Raw genomic sequence first — 16728 nt, forward strand, 5'->3', positions numbered from 1 at the left:
CTCCTTCAAACATTCCACTGCACTTATCCATTTTATCTTTTTATTATGAGTTTTAAGGCCTTCATTGTATTCATATTTCTTCTATGCAATTGCCAGTTCTCTTTTGGTTTTTATCTTGTTTTTCCACAGTAGTTATTCTACCTTTTTTTTTTTTTTTTAGTAGCAGTGCCCATGTATAGAATTATTTCATCTTTCCATTTATCAATTCATATTTGTGTTTCATTTAGGATCTTCTTGATTTGTTCCTCCTATTCTAGTAGAGGCTTGGGTAGACTATCTTGCCTGCTTAGAATCCCATTCTAATACTTTCTCTCCTTGAAAAGACACATTAAAAACAGAGACAAAATAACAGAAATTTAAAAATCCCAAAGCATGTCAATATATGCTTTTTATAATATTGTTTTATGTTTTTATTTTTTATTTTTTTGAGATGGAGTCTCACTCTGTCACCCATGCTGGAGTGTGGTGGCGCTAACTCAGCTCACTGCAACCTCCACCTCCTGGGTTCAAGTGATTCTCCTACCATAGCCTCCTGAGTAGCTGGAATTACAGGCGCCCACAACCATGCCTGGCTAATTTTTGTGTTTTTAGTGCAGACGGGGTTTCATCATGTTGACCAGGCTGGTCTCGAACTCTTTAACTCAGGTGATCTGCCTGCCTCAGCCTCCCAGAGTGCTGGGATTATAGGCGTGAACCACCGCGCCTGGCATGTTTTATGTTTTTTAAATGTATAATCTATATATTGATACCATTTTGACTTCACATTGATGATGATGCTCCCCAGAGGACCAAGGGTTTGCTTGATGTAATATATGTGTTCCTGAGCACAATGAGGGTATTTACACACACCTTTTAGAGATTCTGTAGTGGATTGATGATGAGGGTATGTACACACCCTGCAAAGATTCTATAGTGGATTGATGATATGAAAGTCATTCATATAAATCTATAATAATGAATGCAATTAATATACATTTACAAAGGACTACACTTCTAAAGAAGTGCAATTAACCCTCATTTTCAGTTTGAAACCAAAAATCACAATCTTTTCCAAGACTTTTTACTCTTCCCAGAAGTTCTGGGAGGGACTTTTGACATGGAGGTGAAGCCAGTAGAGTTAAGATGTATTTGAGATATATTCTCACCAAGGAACGTATGCAATAACTGTTTATACACATTGTGAGTATTTAAGGCAGATGTCAGCAAACTTTTTCTGTAAAGGGGCAGATAGCATATATTTTGGCCATTGCAGTAGTTTTAGTCTGCATAGTCTGCCACAACAAAATACTACAGATTGAGTGGCTTAAATAATAGAATTTATTTTCTGACAGTTCTGGAAGTTGGAGGTCCAAGATCAAGGTGCCAGCTGGTTTGAATTCTGGTGAGGGCTCTCTTCCTGGCTTGCATACAGCAGTCTTCTTGCTATGTCTTCATGTGGCCTTACCTTGGTGTGTACATGTGGGAGTTGGGGGAGGGAAGTAACTCTCTTTCTTTTCTCCTTCTCTTCTAAGGCCACCAGTTCTATGGGATTAGACTTAAAGGTGGCATACCCCTATCCTTAAGATCTCGTTTAACCTTAATAACCTTCTAAGGATCCTGTCTCCAAATATAGTCACATTGAGGGTTAGGGGTTCAACATATGAATTTTGGGGATGAGGGGGACACAATTTAGTCTGTGTATTTCTGTCACAACTGTTCAACTCTTCCCTTGTAATGGGAGAGCAGCTGTTAACAAAAAGGCATAAATTATTTACATAGTTATTTGTGGATTGAGAATTTAAATTTGTATAATTTCCATGTGTTATGAAATTTTTTAAAAATTTTTAAACCATTTAAATATGTAAAACCCATTCTTAGCTTGCAGGTCATAAAAAAAACAGGTGGCAGGTTAGATTTGTCCCATGGACTATAGTTTTCAGTGTCTGTAGTTTTAGAGTATCAAGATTTATAGGATAGGAGTGATGAGTGTTAAAATCTCCCTGTGTGGTTCTGTTTTCAGGAGGGTACTTGATATTTTTCAGATGACTATGACAAGCTAATAGTACACCATTTCTCCTTTCCTTGCATGTTACAGGTACTGAAATTCGATGCCTATTTCCAAGAAGATGTTCCTATGTCAACTGAGGAACAGTATAGGATCCGTCAAGTGAACATTTACTATTATCTAGAAGATGACAGCATGTCTGTCATAGAGCCTGTTGTAGAAAATTCTGGAATCCCTCAAGGCAAGTTAATAAAACGCCAGCGGCTAGCCAAGAATGACCGGGGTGACCATTACCATTGGAAAGACCTAAATCGAGGAATAAACATCACAATTTATGGCAAAACTTTCCGCGTTGTTGACTGTGACCGATTCACACAGGTATAGCATATATTTTTGACAGTTGTGGGGTCTGAGGCATCATTGTAATTTATAGAAGGATACATTTCATTTATTAGGGTAAGGGGAGGACATTGGTAATCTGTCCTGCATGAATTATTATGGTTGGGTAGATATTTGCATGTGTGTATGTGCTGATATGTGCCAACACTAGTAGTAACATAATTTTTTCAGAATGATATTGATACTTATTCACTCAAAATCAAACTCTCATCATAGATGAATCGTTTGGTAAGAAACCAGGTTAAAATGGCAGTTCAAATAGAGAGTAGGGGAATAACACCCCTGCTGGGATGGAAGTATAGAAGAGGGATTAAACGTTTTATCTTAAGTGTGAGCTTACAAAAATAGCACTACTTCTATTAGCCGATATGAGCCTAAAACTTTTTGTGTAACTCATATATTTTTGGTAAATGATACTCGCTATATTCTAGGAAAGCTTACCATCTAAAGAATTTCTGAAATAAAACCACTTTTAAATGAAAAAAACTCTTCTATATGTAAAAAGTCCTCTACTTTCTTTATTTCATAAGTTTGGATTTTTTAGTACAAAGGAAACCCTTCTTAAAGTTACATGCATAGAGGCTGTAGATGGCCTTTCTTTACTACAAAGTGTAGGAATTAGGAAGTCAATTCCAATTGTCTTAGTTAAAAAAATATTTCTAGCAGCAAAGATATAGTTTCTGAAGTATTTTATGTCCTTATTCCAGGATACCTAGTGCCATATTTGACTAATTTTTACATGCAGTGAGCTTCTATGAATCCGTTATTATTTTCATTTAGTTTATTTAACAAATATTTATTTGCATGCCTGCTTTGTTCCAGGCAGTGTTCTAGGTGCCAGATGTAAGGACTTGCCTCTATAGAGGTTCCAATCTTGTTGGAGGAGATAAACAATAGCAAATAAATAGATTGATTATATGTCAGATGATGATAAGAGCAATGGAGAAAAGTAAAGCTGAGTAAAGGGAATGGAAGTTGAGGGGCTCTTTATAAAGGCGGATCAGAGAATGCCTCAGTGATAAGATTACACATGAATAGAGGCCTGAAGGAAGTAAAGAAAGGAGCCATGGCATCAGTGCCATTCCAAAGCATTAGAGACAAATAGCTTCAAAAGTAGAGGTGCTAGACCGTCTTTGAGATATTCTCCTGTTCCAACATATTTTTATCTCTTTGTTTTTTAGGTGTCTGAGGTCTTATATATCATAGGCAGTTTCACAATTGTACCAACAGTGAGAAATTATAAAATGTTATCTAAACATAAAGGTATTAACAATTATTTTTACTGTTGTGTTTTCATAACAATTATTTTTACAGTTGTGTTTTTATGGGCAATTTGAACATTTGCAAATTAATCACTGAACAGTTGATCTATTCTATTTATAGTCAGTTCTCATTATTCACAGTAATTATGACTATAAAGTCACCACAAACACTGAATTAGTGAATACTGAACCACTGGTCTTAGAGGAAATACAGGGTTGGGTTCCCACCAATCTCTGGCCACATTTTTGTCAACTGATCAATACGTAAGTTTGATTTATATGTGTTTCTGTTTAAAAACACCTTATTTAATATATACGGTTGATTCATTAACATTAAACTCACACCCAACAGCACTATAACTCATGTCTGAACAAAGCTTAGATATGAGGTGTGTTACAGCCTTCTTGTGCTTAGAAACACTAAATAGCACTTCAGTGCTAGGCATTGGGACCCTTTAAACAGCAAAACCACCAACGAAAAACAAAAATGCAAAAAACGTGGCACGTTCATGTATATGTATGTGTATGTGTATATGTATATGTATATGTGTATGTATATGTGTGTGTATATGTATCACATTTTCTTTTTCCAGTTTACCACTGATGGGCATTCAGGTTGATTCCATGTCTTTGCTATTGTGAATAGTGCTGCAATGAACATACTTGTGGATATGTCTTTATGGCAGAATGATTTATGTTCCTTTGGGTATATACTCAATAATGAGATTCCTAGGTCAAATAGTAGTTCTGTTTTCAGGTCTTTTAGGAATCACCACACTGCTTTCTACAATGGTTGAACTAATTTATACTCTCATCAACAGTGTATAAACATTTCTTTTTCACCATGACCTTGACAGCACCTGTTATTTTTCGACTTTTTAATAATAACCATTCTGACTGGTGTGAGATGGTATTTCATTGTGGTTTTGATTTGCATTTCTCTAATGATCAGTGATGCTGAGCTTTTTTTTTCATATGTTTATTGGCCGTGTGTATGTCTTCTTTTGAGAAGTGTCTGTTTATGTCCTTTGCCTACTTTTTAATGGGGTTCTTTGCTTTTTTTCTTGTAAATTAAAGTTTCTTATAGATGGTGCATATTGGACCTTTGTCAGATGCATAGTTTGCAAATATTTATTTACCATTCTTTAGACTGTCCTTTTACTCTGTTGATGCTTTCTTTTGCTTTGCAGAAACTCTTACATTTAATTAGATGCCATTTGTCAATTTTTGCTTTTGTTGTGATTGCTTTTGGTTATGAAATCTTTGCCCATTCCTATATTTAGAATGGTGTTGCCTTAGTTGTCTTCCAGGGTGTTTATAGTCTTGGGTTTTACATTTAAGTCTTTAATCTATCTTGAGTTGATTTTTATATCTGGCGTAAGAAAGGAGTCCGGTTTCAATCTTCTGCATATGGCTAGCAGGTTATCCCAGCACCTTTCCCCATTGCTTGTTTTTGTCAACTTTGTTGAAGATCAGGTAATTATAGGTGTGCAGCCTTATTTCTGAGCTCCCTGTTCTGTTCTATTGGTCTGTGTGTCTGTTTTTGTACCAGTACCATACTGTTTTGGTTACTGTAGCCCTGTAGTGTAGTTTGAAGGCAGGTAACGTGATGCCTCCAGATTTGTTCTTTTGCTTAGAATTGCCTTGACTATTCGGGCTCTTTTTGGATACCACTGCATTTTGAAGTATTTTTTTCTAGTTCTGTGAAGAGTGTCATTGGCAATTTGAAAGGAATAGCATTGAGTCTGTACATTGCTTTGGGCAGTATGGTGACTTTAAAGATATTGATTCTTCGTATCCATGAGCATGTAATGTGTTTTCATTTGCTCATGTCATCTGATTTCCTTAAGCAGTGTTTTGTAATTCTCATTGTAGAGATCTTTCACCTCCGTGGTTAGCTGTATTCCTAGGTATTTTATTCTTTTTGTGACAGTTGTAAATGGGATTGTGTTCCTGATTTTGCTCTCAGCTTGGCTGTTGTTGGTATATAGGAATACTAGTGATTTTTGTATGTTGATTTTGTATCCTAAAATTTTGCTGAAATTGTTTATTACCTTAAGGAGTTTTTGGGATGAGGCTATGGAGTTTTCTAGATATAGAATCATGTTGTCGCCAAACAGGGATAGTTTGACTTTCTCTCTTCCTACCTGGATGTCCTTCATTTCTTTCTCTTGCCTGATTGTTCTGGTCAAGACTTCCAATACTATGTTGGATAGAAGTTGTGAGAGAGGGCATCCTTTTCTTGCGTCAGTTTTCAACAGGAATGCTTCCAGCTTTTCCCTGTTCAATATAATGTTGGCTATGAGTTTTTCATAGATGGCTCTTTTTATTTTGAGGTGTGTTCCTTTAATACCTATTTATTTATTTATTTATTATTATACTTTAAGTTCTAGGGTACATGTGCACAACGTGCAGGTTTGTTACATATGTATACATGTGCTATGTTGGTGTGCTGTACCCGTTAACTTGTCATTTACATTAGGAATATCTCCTAACACTCTCCCTCCCCACTCCTCCTCACCCCACGACAGGCACCGGTGTGTGATGTTCCCAACCCTGTGTCCAAGTGTTCTCATTGTTCAATTCCCACCTATGAGTGAGAACATGCAGCGTTTGGTTTTCTGTCCTTGCGATAGTTTGAGAATGATGGTTTCCAGCTTCATCCATGTCCCTTCAAAGGACATGAACTCATCCTTTTTTATGGCTGCATAGTATTCCATGGTGTATATGTGCCACATTTTCTTAATCCAGTCTGTCACTGATGGACATTTGGGTTGATTCCAAGTCTTTGCTATTGTGAATAGTGCCGCAATAAGCATACGTGTGCATGTGACTTTATAGCAGCATGATTTATAATCTTTTGGGTATATGCCCAGTAATGGGATGGCTGGGTCAAATGGTATTTCTAGTTCTAGATCCTTGAGGAATCACCACACTGTCTTCCACAATGGTTGAATTAGTTTAGAGTCTCACCAACAGTATAAAAGCATTCCTATTTCTCCACATCCTCTCCAGCACCTGTTGTTACCTGACTTTTTAATGATCACCATTCTAACGGGTATGAGATGGTATCTCATTATGGTTTTGATTTGCGTTTTGCATTTCTCTGATGACCAGTGATGATAAGCATTTTTTCTTTCTTTTTTTTTTTTATTATACTTTAAGTTCTAGGGTACATGTGCACAACGTGCAGGTTTGTTACATATGTATACTTGTGCCATGTTGGTGTGCTGCACCCATCAACTCGTCAGCACCCATCAACTCGTCATTTACATCAGGTATAACTCCCAATGTCATCCCTCCCCCCTCCCCCCCACCCCCCTCCCCATAATAGGCCCCGGTGTGTGATGTTCCCCTTCCAGAGTCCGAGTGATTTCATTGTTCAATTCCCACCTATGAGTGAGAACATGCAGTGTTTGGTTTTCTGTTCTTGCGATAGTTTGCTGAGAATGATGGTTTCCACCTGCCTCCATGTCCCTATAAAGGACACAAACTCATCCTTTTTTATGGCTGCATAGTATTCCATGGTGTATATGTGCCACATTTTCTTAATCCATTCTGTCACTGATGGACATTTGGGTTGATTCCAAGTCTTTGCTATTGTGAATAGTGCTGCAATAAACATACGTGTGCATGTGTCTTTATAGCAGCATGATTTATAATCCTTTGGGTATATACCCAGTAATGGGATGGCTGGGTCATATGGTATTTCTAGTTCTAGATCCCTGAGGAATCGCCATAGTGTTTTCCACAGTGGTTGAACCAGTTTACAATCCCACCAACAGTGTAAAAGTGTTCCTGTTTCTCCACATCCTCTCCAGCACCTGTTGTTTCCTGACTTTTTAATGATTGTCATTCTAATTGGTGTGAGATGGTATCTCATTGTGGTTTTGATTTGCATTTCTCTGATGGCCAGTGATGATGAACATTTTTTCATGTGCCTGTTGACTGTATGAATGTCTTCTTTGGAGAAATGTCTATTCATATCCTTTGCCCACTTTTTGATGGGGTTGTTTGTTTTTTTCTTGTAAATTTGTTTGAGTTCTTTGTAGGTTCTGGATATTAGCCCTTTGTCAGATGAGTAGAGTGCAAAAATTTTCTCCCATTCTGTAGGTTGCCTGTTCACTATCATGGTAGTTTCTTTTGCTGTGCAGAAGCTCTTTAGTTTCATTAGATCCCATTTGTCAATTTTGGCTTTTGTTGCCATTGCTTTTGGTGTTTTAGATATTGAAGTCCTTGCCCATGCCTATGTCCTGAATGGTATTACCTAGGTTTTCTTCTAGGGTTTTTATGGTTTTAGGTCTAACATTTAAGTCTCTAATCCATATTGAATTAATTTTCGTATAAGGAGTAAGCAAAGGATCCAGTTTCAGCTTTCTACTTATGGCTAGCCAATTTTCCCAGCACCATTTATTAAATAGGGAATCCTTTCCCCATTTCTTGTTTTTCTCAGGTTTGTCAAAGATCAGATGGCTGTAGATGTGTGGTGTTATTTCTGAGGGCTCTGTTCTGTTCCATTGGTCTATATCTCTGTTTTGGTACCAGTACCATGCTGTTTTTGTTACTATAGCCTTGTAGTACAGTTTGAAGTCAGGTAGCGTGATGCCTCCAGCTTTGTTCTTTTGACTTAGGATGGTCTTGGTAAGGCGGAGTCTTTTTTGGTTCCATATGAACTTTAAAGCAGTTGTTTCCAATTCTGTGAAGAAAGTCATTGGTAGCTTAATAGGGGTGGCATTGAATCTATAGATTACCTTGGGCAGTATGGCCATTTTCACGATATTGATTCTTCCTATCTATAAGCATGGTATGTTCTTCCATTTGTTTGTGTCCTCTTTTATGTCACTGAGCAGTGGTTTGTAGTTCTCCTTAAGAGGTCCTTTACATCCCTTGTAAGTTGGATTCCTAGGTATTTTATTCTCTTTGAAGCAATTGTGAATGGAAGTTCATTCATAATTTGGCTCTCTGTTTCTTTGTTACTGGTGTATAAGAATGCTTGTGATTTTTGCACATTGATTTTGTATCCTGAGACCTTGCTGAAGTTGCTTATCAGCTTAAGGAGATTTTGGGCTGAGATGATGGGGTTTTCTAAATATATAATCATGTCATCTGCAAACAGGGACAATTTGACTTCTTCTTTTCCTAACTGAATCCCCTTGATTTCTTTCTCTTGCCTGATTGCCCTAGCCAGAACTTCCAACACTATGTTGAATAGGAGTGGTGAGAGAGGGCATCCCTGTCTTGTGCCAGTTTTCAAAGGGAATGCTTCCAGTTTTTGCCCATTCAGTATGATATTGGCTGTGGGTTTGTCATAAATAGCTCTTATTATTTTGAGATACGTTCCATCAATACTGAATTTATTGAGCGTTTTTAGCATGAAGGACTGTTGAATTTTGTCAAAGGCCTTTTCTGCATCTATTGAGATAATCATGTAGTTTTTGTCTTTGGTTCTGTTTATATTCTGTATTATGTTGATTGATTTGCATATGTTGAACCAGCCTTGCATCCCAGGAATGAAGCCCATTTGATCATGGTGGATAAGCTTTTTGATGTGCTGCTGGATTCGGTTTGCCAGTATTTTATTGAGGATTTTTGCATCAATGTTCATCAGGGGATATTGGTCTAAAATTCACTTTATTTGTTGTGTCTCTTCCAGGCTTTGGTATCAGGATGATGTTGGCCTCATAAAATGAGTTAGGGAGGATTCCTTCTTTTTCTATTGATTGGAATAGTTTTCATGTGTCTGTTGGCTGCATAAATGTCTTCTTTTGAGAAGTGTCTGTTCATATCCTTTGCCCACTTTTTGATGTGGTTGTTTGATTTTTTTCTTATAAATTTGTTTAAGTTCTTTGTAGATTCTGGATATTTGCCTTTTGTCAGATGAGTAGAGTGCAAAAATTTTCTCCCATTCTGTAAGTTACCTGTTCACTCTGATGGTAGTGTCTTTTGCTGTGCAGAAGCTCTTTAGTTTAATTAGATCCCGTTTGTCAATTTTGGCTTTTATTGCCATTGCTTTTGGTGTTTTAGTCATGAAGTCCTTACCCATATCTATGTCCTGAATGGTATTGCCTAGGTTTTCTTCTAGGGTTTTTAAGATTTTTAGGTCTAACATTTAAGTCTTTAATCCATCTTGAACTAATTTTTGTATAAGGTGTAAGGAAGGGATCTAGTTTCAGCTTTCTACATATGGCTAGCCAGTTTTCCCAGCACCATTTATTAAATAGGGAATCATTTCCCCATTTCTTGTTTTTGTCAGGTTTGTCAAAGATCAGATGGTTGTAGATGTGTGGTGTTATTTCTGAGGGCTCTGTTCTGTTCCATTGGTCTGTTTTGGTACCAGTACCATGCTGTTTTGGTTACTATAGCCTTGTTGTATAGTTTGAAGTCAGGTAGCATGATGCCTCCAGCTTTGTTCTTTTGGCTTAGGATTGTCTTGGCAATGCGGTCTTTTTTTTGGTTCCATATGAACTTTAAAGTAGTTTTTTCCAATTCTGTGAAGAAAGTCATTGGTAGCTTCATGGGGATGGCATTGAATCCACTTGGTGCAGAGCTGAGTTCAATTCCTGGATATCCTTGTTAACTTTCTGTCTCATTGATCTGTCTAATATTGACAGTGGGGTGTTAAAGTTTTCCATTATTATTGTGTGGGAGTCTAAGTTTCTTTGTAGGTCTCTAAAGATTTGCTTTACGAATCTGGGTTCTCCTGTATTGGGTGCATATGTATTTAGGATGGTTAGCTCTTTTTGTTGAATTGATCCCTTTACCATTATGTAATGGCCTTCTTTCTCTCTTTCGGTCTTTGATGGTTTAAAGTCTGTTTTATCAGAGACTAGGATTGCAACCCCTGCTTTTTTTTTGTTTTCCATTTGCTTGGTAGATCTTCCTCCATCCCTTTATTTTGAGCCTGTGTGTGTCTCTGCACATGAGATGGGTGTCCTGAATACAACACACTGATGGGTCTTGAGTCTTTATCCAATTTGCCAGTCTGTGTCTTTTAATTGGAGCATTTAGCCCATTTACATTTAAGGTTAATATCATTATGTGCGAATTTGATCCTGTCATTATGATGTTAGCTGGTTATTTTGCTCACTGGTTGATGCAGTTTCTTCCTAGCATTGAGGGTTTTTACAATTTGGCATGGTTTTGCAGTAGCTGGTACTGGTTTTTCCTTTCCACGTTTAGTGCTTCCTTCAGGAACTCTTGTAGGGCAGGCCTGGTGGTGACAAAATCTCTCACTATTTGTTTGCATGTAAAGGATTTTATTTCTCCCTCACTTATGAAGCTTAGTTTGGCTGGATATGAAATTCTGGGTTGAAAATTCTTTTCTTTAAGAATCTTGAATATTGGCCCCCAGTCTCTTCTGGCTTGTAGAGTTTCTGCTGAGAAATCCGCTGTTGGTCTGATGGGCTTCCCTTTGTGGGTAACCCGACCTTTCTCTGTGGCTTCCATTAACGTTTTTTCCTTCATTTCAACTTTGGTGAATCTGACAATTATGTGTCTTGGAGTTGCTCTCCTCAAGGAGTATCTTTATGGCGTTCTTTGTATTTCCTGAGTTTGAATGTTGGCCTGCCTCACTAGGTTGGGGAAGTTCTCCTGGATAATATCCTGAGGACTGTTTTCCAACTTGGTTCCATCCTCCCTGTCACTTTCAGGTACACCAATCAGACGTAGATTTGGTCTTTTCACCTAATTCCATATTTCTTGGAGGGTTTGTTTCTTTTTACTCATTTTTTCTCTAAACTTCTCTTCTCGCTTCATTTCATTCATTTGATCTTCAGTCACTGATACCCTTTCTTCCACTTGCTCAAATCGGCTACTGAAGCTTGTGCATGCATCACATAGTTCTTGTGCCATGGTTTTCAGCTCTATCAGGTCATTTAAGGACTTCTCTACACTGTTTATTCTAGTTAGCCATTCATCTAATCTTTTTTCAAGGTCTTTAGCTTCTTTGCAATGGGTTCGAACATCTTCCTTTAGCTCAGAGAAGTTTGTTATTACTGATGGTCTGAAGCCTTCTTCTCTCAACTTGTCAAAGTCATTCCCTGTCCAGTTTTGTTCTGTTGCTGGCGAGGAGCTGCATTCCTTTGGAGGAAAAGAGGCGCTCTGATTTTTAGAATGTTCAGCTTTTCTGCTCTGGTTTCTCCCCATCTTTGTGGTTTTATCTACCTTTGGTCTTTGATGATGGTGATGTACAGATGGGGTTTTGGTGTTGATGTCCTTTCTGTTTGTTAGTTTTCCTTCTAACAGTCAGGACCCTCAGCTGCAGGTCTGTTGGAGTTTGCTGAAGGTCCACTCCAGACCCTGTTTTCCTGCATATCAGCAGCGGAGGCTGCAGAACAGCAAATATTGCAGAATGGCAGATATTGCTGCCTGATCCTTCCTCTGGAAGCTTTGTCTCAGAGGGGCACCCAGCTGTATGGGTGTCAGTTGGCCCCTACTGGGAGATGTCTCCCAATTAGGCTACTCGGGGGTCAGGGACCCACTTGAGGAGGCAGTCTGTCCGTTCTCAGATCTCAAACTCCATGCTGGGAGAACCACTACTCTCTTCAAAGCTGTCAGACAGAAATGTTTAAGTCTGCAGAAGTTTCTGCTGTCTTTTGTTCAGCTATGCCCTGCCCCCAGAGGTGGAGTCAGAGGCAGGCAGGCCTCCTTGAGCTGCAGTAGGTTCCACCCAGTTCGAGCTTCCCGGCTGCTTTGTTTACCTACTCAAGCCTCAGCAATGGTGGACGCCCCTCCCCTAGCCTCACTGCCACCTTGCAGTTTGATCTCAGACTGCTTTGCTAACAGTGAGAGAGGCTCAGTGGACGTGGGACCCTCCGAGCCAGGCGCGGGATATAATCTCCTGGTGTGCCATTTGCTAAGGCCATTGGAAAAGCACAGTATTAGGGTGGGAGTGTCTGATTTTCCAGATAGCATCTATCACAGCTTCCCTTTGCTGGGAAAGGGAATTCCCCGACCCCTTGCACTTCCCAGGTGAGGTGATGCCCTGCCCTGCTTCGTGGGCTGCACCCACTGTCTGACAAGCCCCAGTGAGACGAACCTGGTACCTCACTTGGAAATGCAGAAATCACCAGTCTTCTGCGTCACTCACACTGGGAGCTTCACACTGGAGCTGTTCCTATTCGGCCATCTTGGAACCTCTCCTACTTAGTTTATTGAGAGTTTTTCTCATTAAGGGATACTGAATTTTATCCAAAGTCTTTTCTATAGCAATTGAGATAATCATGTGGTTTTTGTCTCTAGTTTTGTTTATGTGATGAATCACATTTATTGATTTGTGTATGTTGAACCAACTTTGAATCCTGGGAATGAAGCCTACTTGATTGTGGTGGATTACCTTTTTGATGTGCTTCTGGATTCAGTTTGCAAATATTTTGTTGAGTATATTTGCATCGATTTTCATCAAATATATTGGCCTGAAGTTTTCTTTTTCTGTTGTGTTTCTGCCAAGTTTTGGTATCAGAATGATGCTGGCCTCATAGAATGAGTTAGAGAGGAATCCTTCCTCCTCAACTTTTTGGAATATTTTCTGTAAGAATAGTACCAGCTTTTGGCCAGGTGCGGTGGCTCACGCCTGTAATCTCAGCACTTTGGGAGGCCGAGGTGTGTGGAGCATGAGGTCAGGAGATCGAGACCATCCTGGCTAACATGGTGAAACCCCATCTCTACTAAAATTACAAAAAATTAGCCAGGTGTGGTGGCAGGTGCCTGTAGTCCCAGCTACTCAGGGGGCTGAGGCAGGAGAATGGCATGAACCTGGGAGGCAGAATTTGCAGTGAGCCAAGATAGTGCGACTGCACTCCAGTCTGGGTGACAGAGCAAGACTCCATCTCAAAAAAAAAAAAAAAAAAAAAAAATTGAATAGTACCAGCTCTTCTTTGTATATCTGGTAGAATTCAGCTGTGAATCCATCTGGCTCTGGGTCTTTTTTGATTTATAGGCTATTGATTACTTATTAAATTTCAGAGCTTGTTATTGGTCTGTTCAGGGAATCAGTTTCTTCCTAGTTCAGTCTTGGGAGGGTGTATGTGTCCAGGAATTTATCCATCTCTTCTAGGTTTTCTAGTGTGTGTGCATACAGGTGTTCATTATATTCTCTGATGGTTGCTTATGTTTCTGTGAGGTCAGTGGTAACATCCCCTTTGTTGTTTCTAATTGTGCTTATTTAGATCTTCTCTCTTCTACATTAGTCTAGCTACTGGCCTATCTTTTCAATAAAAAACAACTCTTGGATTCATTGATCTTTTGAATGGTTTTTTGTGTCTTGATTTCCTTCAGTTCAGCTCTCATTTTGGTTATTCCTTGTCTTCTGCTAGCTTTGAGGTTGATTTGCTCTTGCTTCTGTAGTTTTTTCAGTTGTGATATTAGGTTGTTAATTTGACATGTAACTTTTTGACATGGGCATGTAGTACTATAAATTTCCATCTTAATATTGCCTTAGCTGTGTCACAGAGATTCTGGTATGTTGTATCTTTGTTCTCATTACTTTCAAAGAAGTTCTTGATTTCTGCCTTAATTTCATTATTTACCCAAAAGTCATTCAGGAGCAGATTGTTTAATGTCCATGTAATTGCATGGTTTTGAGTGTTTTTTTTTTTTTTTTAGTTTTGACTTCTGTTTTTATTATGCTGTCATCTGGGAGTGTGTTTGCTATGATTTTGATTCTTTTGCATTTCCTGAGAATTGTTTTCTGTTTGATTATGTGGTCGATTTTAGAATATGTGCCATGTGCTGATGAGAGTAATGTATACTCTGTTGTTTTTGGGTGGAAAGTTCTGTAGAGGTTGGTCAGATTCATTTGGTCCGATGTTGAGTTAGGTCCTGAATATCTTTGTTAATTTTCTGCCTCAATGATCTGTTTGATACTGTCAGGGAAGTGTTAAAGTCTCCCACTGCTGTTGTGTGGGAGTTTAAGTCTCATTTTAGATCTCTAAGAACTTGTTTCTTGAATCTGTGTGTTCCTATGTTGGGTACATATGTATTTAGCATAGTTAGGGTTTTTTTGTTGTTGGGTTGGATCCTTTACCATTATACAGTGCCCTTCTTTGTCTTTTTTGATCCTTGTTGGTTTAAAGTCTATTTTGTCTGAAATTAGGACCACAACCCCTGCTTTTTTCTATTTTCCATCTACTTGGTAGATTTTCCTCTATCCCTTTATTTTGAGCCTTTGGGTGTGAGATAGGTCTCTTGAAGTCAGCATACCATTGGGTCTTCCTTTTTTATCCAGCTTCTTATTCTGTGTTTTGTTTTCAGTTTTTTGTTTTGTTTAGGTTTTTTTTTTTTTTTTTTTTTTTTTTTGAGACAGAATCTCACTTTGTCACCCAGGCTGGCATGCAGTGGCGTGATCTCAGCTCACTGCAAACTCTGCCTCATGGGTTCAAGTGATTCTTCTGCCTCAGCCTCCCTAGTAGTTGGGATTACAGGTGTGTACCACCATGCTTGGCTAATTTTTGTATTTTTTAGCAGAGATGGGGTTTCACCATGTTGGCCAGGGTGGTCCTCAACTCCTGACCTCAAGTGATCCACCCACCTCTGCCTTCCAAAGTACCGAGATTACAGGCATAAGCCACCATACCTGTCCTCTGTGCCTTTTAAATGGGGCCTTTAGCCCATTTATATTTAAGTTTAGTATTGATATGTGTGGATTTGATCCTGTCATTGTGTTGTTAGCTGGTTATTATGCTGGTGTGTTTGTGTGGTTGCTTTATAGTATCACTGGTCTGTGTACTTAAGTGTGTTTTGTATTGGCTGGTAATGGCCTTTTCTTTCCATATTTAGTGTTCCTTTTAAGATCTCTTGTAAGGCAGGTCTGGTGGTAATGAACTCTCTCAGCATTTGCTTATTTGAAAAGGATCTTATTTCTCCTTTGCTAAGAAACTTAGTTTGGTTAGATATGAAATTCTTGGTTGAAGATTTTTCTTCTTTAAGAATGTTGAATATAGGCCCCCAATCTCTTCTGGCTTGTAGGGTTTCAGCTAAGAAGTCCAGTGTTAGCCTGACGGGGTTCCCTTTGTATGTGACCTGCCCTTTCTCGGTAGCTGCTTTTAACATTCTTTCTTTCATTTTGACCTTTGAAAATCTGATGATTCTGTGGCTTGGGGATGATCTCCTTGTGTAGAATCTTGCAGGGATTCTTTGTATTTCCTTAATTTGATTGTTGGCTTCTCTGGTGAGGTTGAGGAGGTTTTTGTGGACGATATCCTGAAATACGTTTTCCAAGTTGTTTGCTTTCTCACTTCCCTTTCAGGAATGTCTGGTGAAATCTGAGCACTTGGTTTGTCTTTCCTATTTTGCTAAAATGTTTTCTGGTCTAATATAACCAGTGGGTATGTTTTTGTTTTTTTCTTTTTTGGTGAGGGGAAGGGACTTAATCATACACAGTATTTGTTTTAAGTGAATTAGAAAATTGGGAATATGATTTCAGCCTAACTTGGCCATTGTGCAGCTTGCCTTCAGATCTAATAGGAATTACATATTGTTTGAAACCATGGTTAGGTTCCAGATATATGGAAGTAAGCAATCCTAAGACTTACTCTGTTACAGGCACCAAACTAAATTTGATTGATTTAAATTCATATTTGAAAACAGTTATTTTGCCATTGTGCATCCCAACTAGCTTAGCAAATACCTAGCAATATAACAATATAAAATACTTCAGGTAACTCCCGATTATTATCTGCATTATGGAGTTGGCTCAGTTGGAAACTTAATACAGCTTACATGTGCTCAAGCAGCAAACTAATGTTTAACTTGAGCATAGAAATCATGATTATACTTTTTCTTTCTTTTTTTGTTTTTTTGAGGCAGGGTCTTGCTGTCATACAGACTGGAGTGCAATGTCATGATCATGGCTCACTGTAGCCCCGACCTCCTGAGCTCAAGCGGTACACTCATTTCAGCCTCCTGAGTAGCCTGGACTGCAGGCAAATGCCATCAAACCAGTCTAACTTTTAATTTTTTTTGTAGAAACAGGGTCTCACTATGTTGCTCAGGCTGGTTGTGAACTCCTGCGTTTCAGGAGTCCTCCTACCTCAGCCTCCCAAAGTGCTGAGATTGTAGGCCTGAGCCACAGTGCCTGGCCCATAC

At 38.7% G+C, this 16728-nt stretch overlaps 1 protein-coding gene across 6 annotated transcripts in view; it reads left to right on the top strand.

The window, feature by feature from the left end:
* Positions 1 to 16728, top strand: part of EFHC1 (EF-hand domain containing 1) — a 73500-nt gene that overhangs the window by 16051 nt on the left and 40721 nt on the right. For 4 of the 6 annotated variants that reach the window (XM_007972258.3, XM_007972259.3, XM_073006060.1 and 1 more), the window contains one exon: positions 2075 to 2362. In XM_007972258.3, coding sequence (XP_007970449.2) covers positions 2075 to 2362 — 288 coding nt within the window. Of the gene's footprint in view, positions 1 to 1331; positions 1449 to 2074; positions 2363 to 16728 lie in introns of all 6 variants that reach the window. The other 2 variants (XM_073006059.1, XM_073006061.1) reach the window with 2 other exon arrangements.

The sequence above is a fragment of the Chlorocebus sabaeus genome, chromosome 17 (assembly GCF_047675955.1).
Source record: "Chlorocebus sabaeus isolate Y175 chromosome 17, mChlSab1.0.hap1, whole genome shotgun sequence".
NCBI classification, from domain to species: domain Eukaryota; kingdom Metazoa; phylum Chordata; class Mammalia; order Primates; family Cercopithecidae; genus Chlorocebus; species Chlorocebus sabaeus.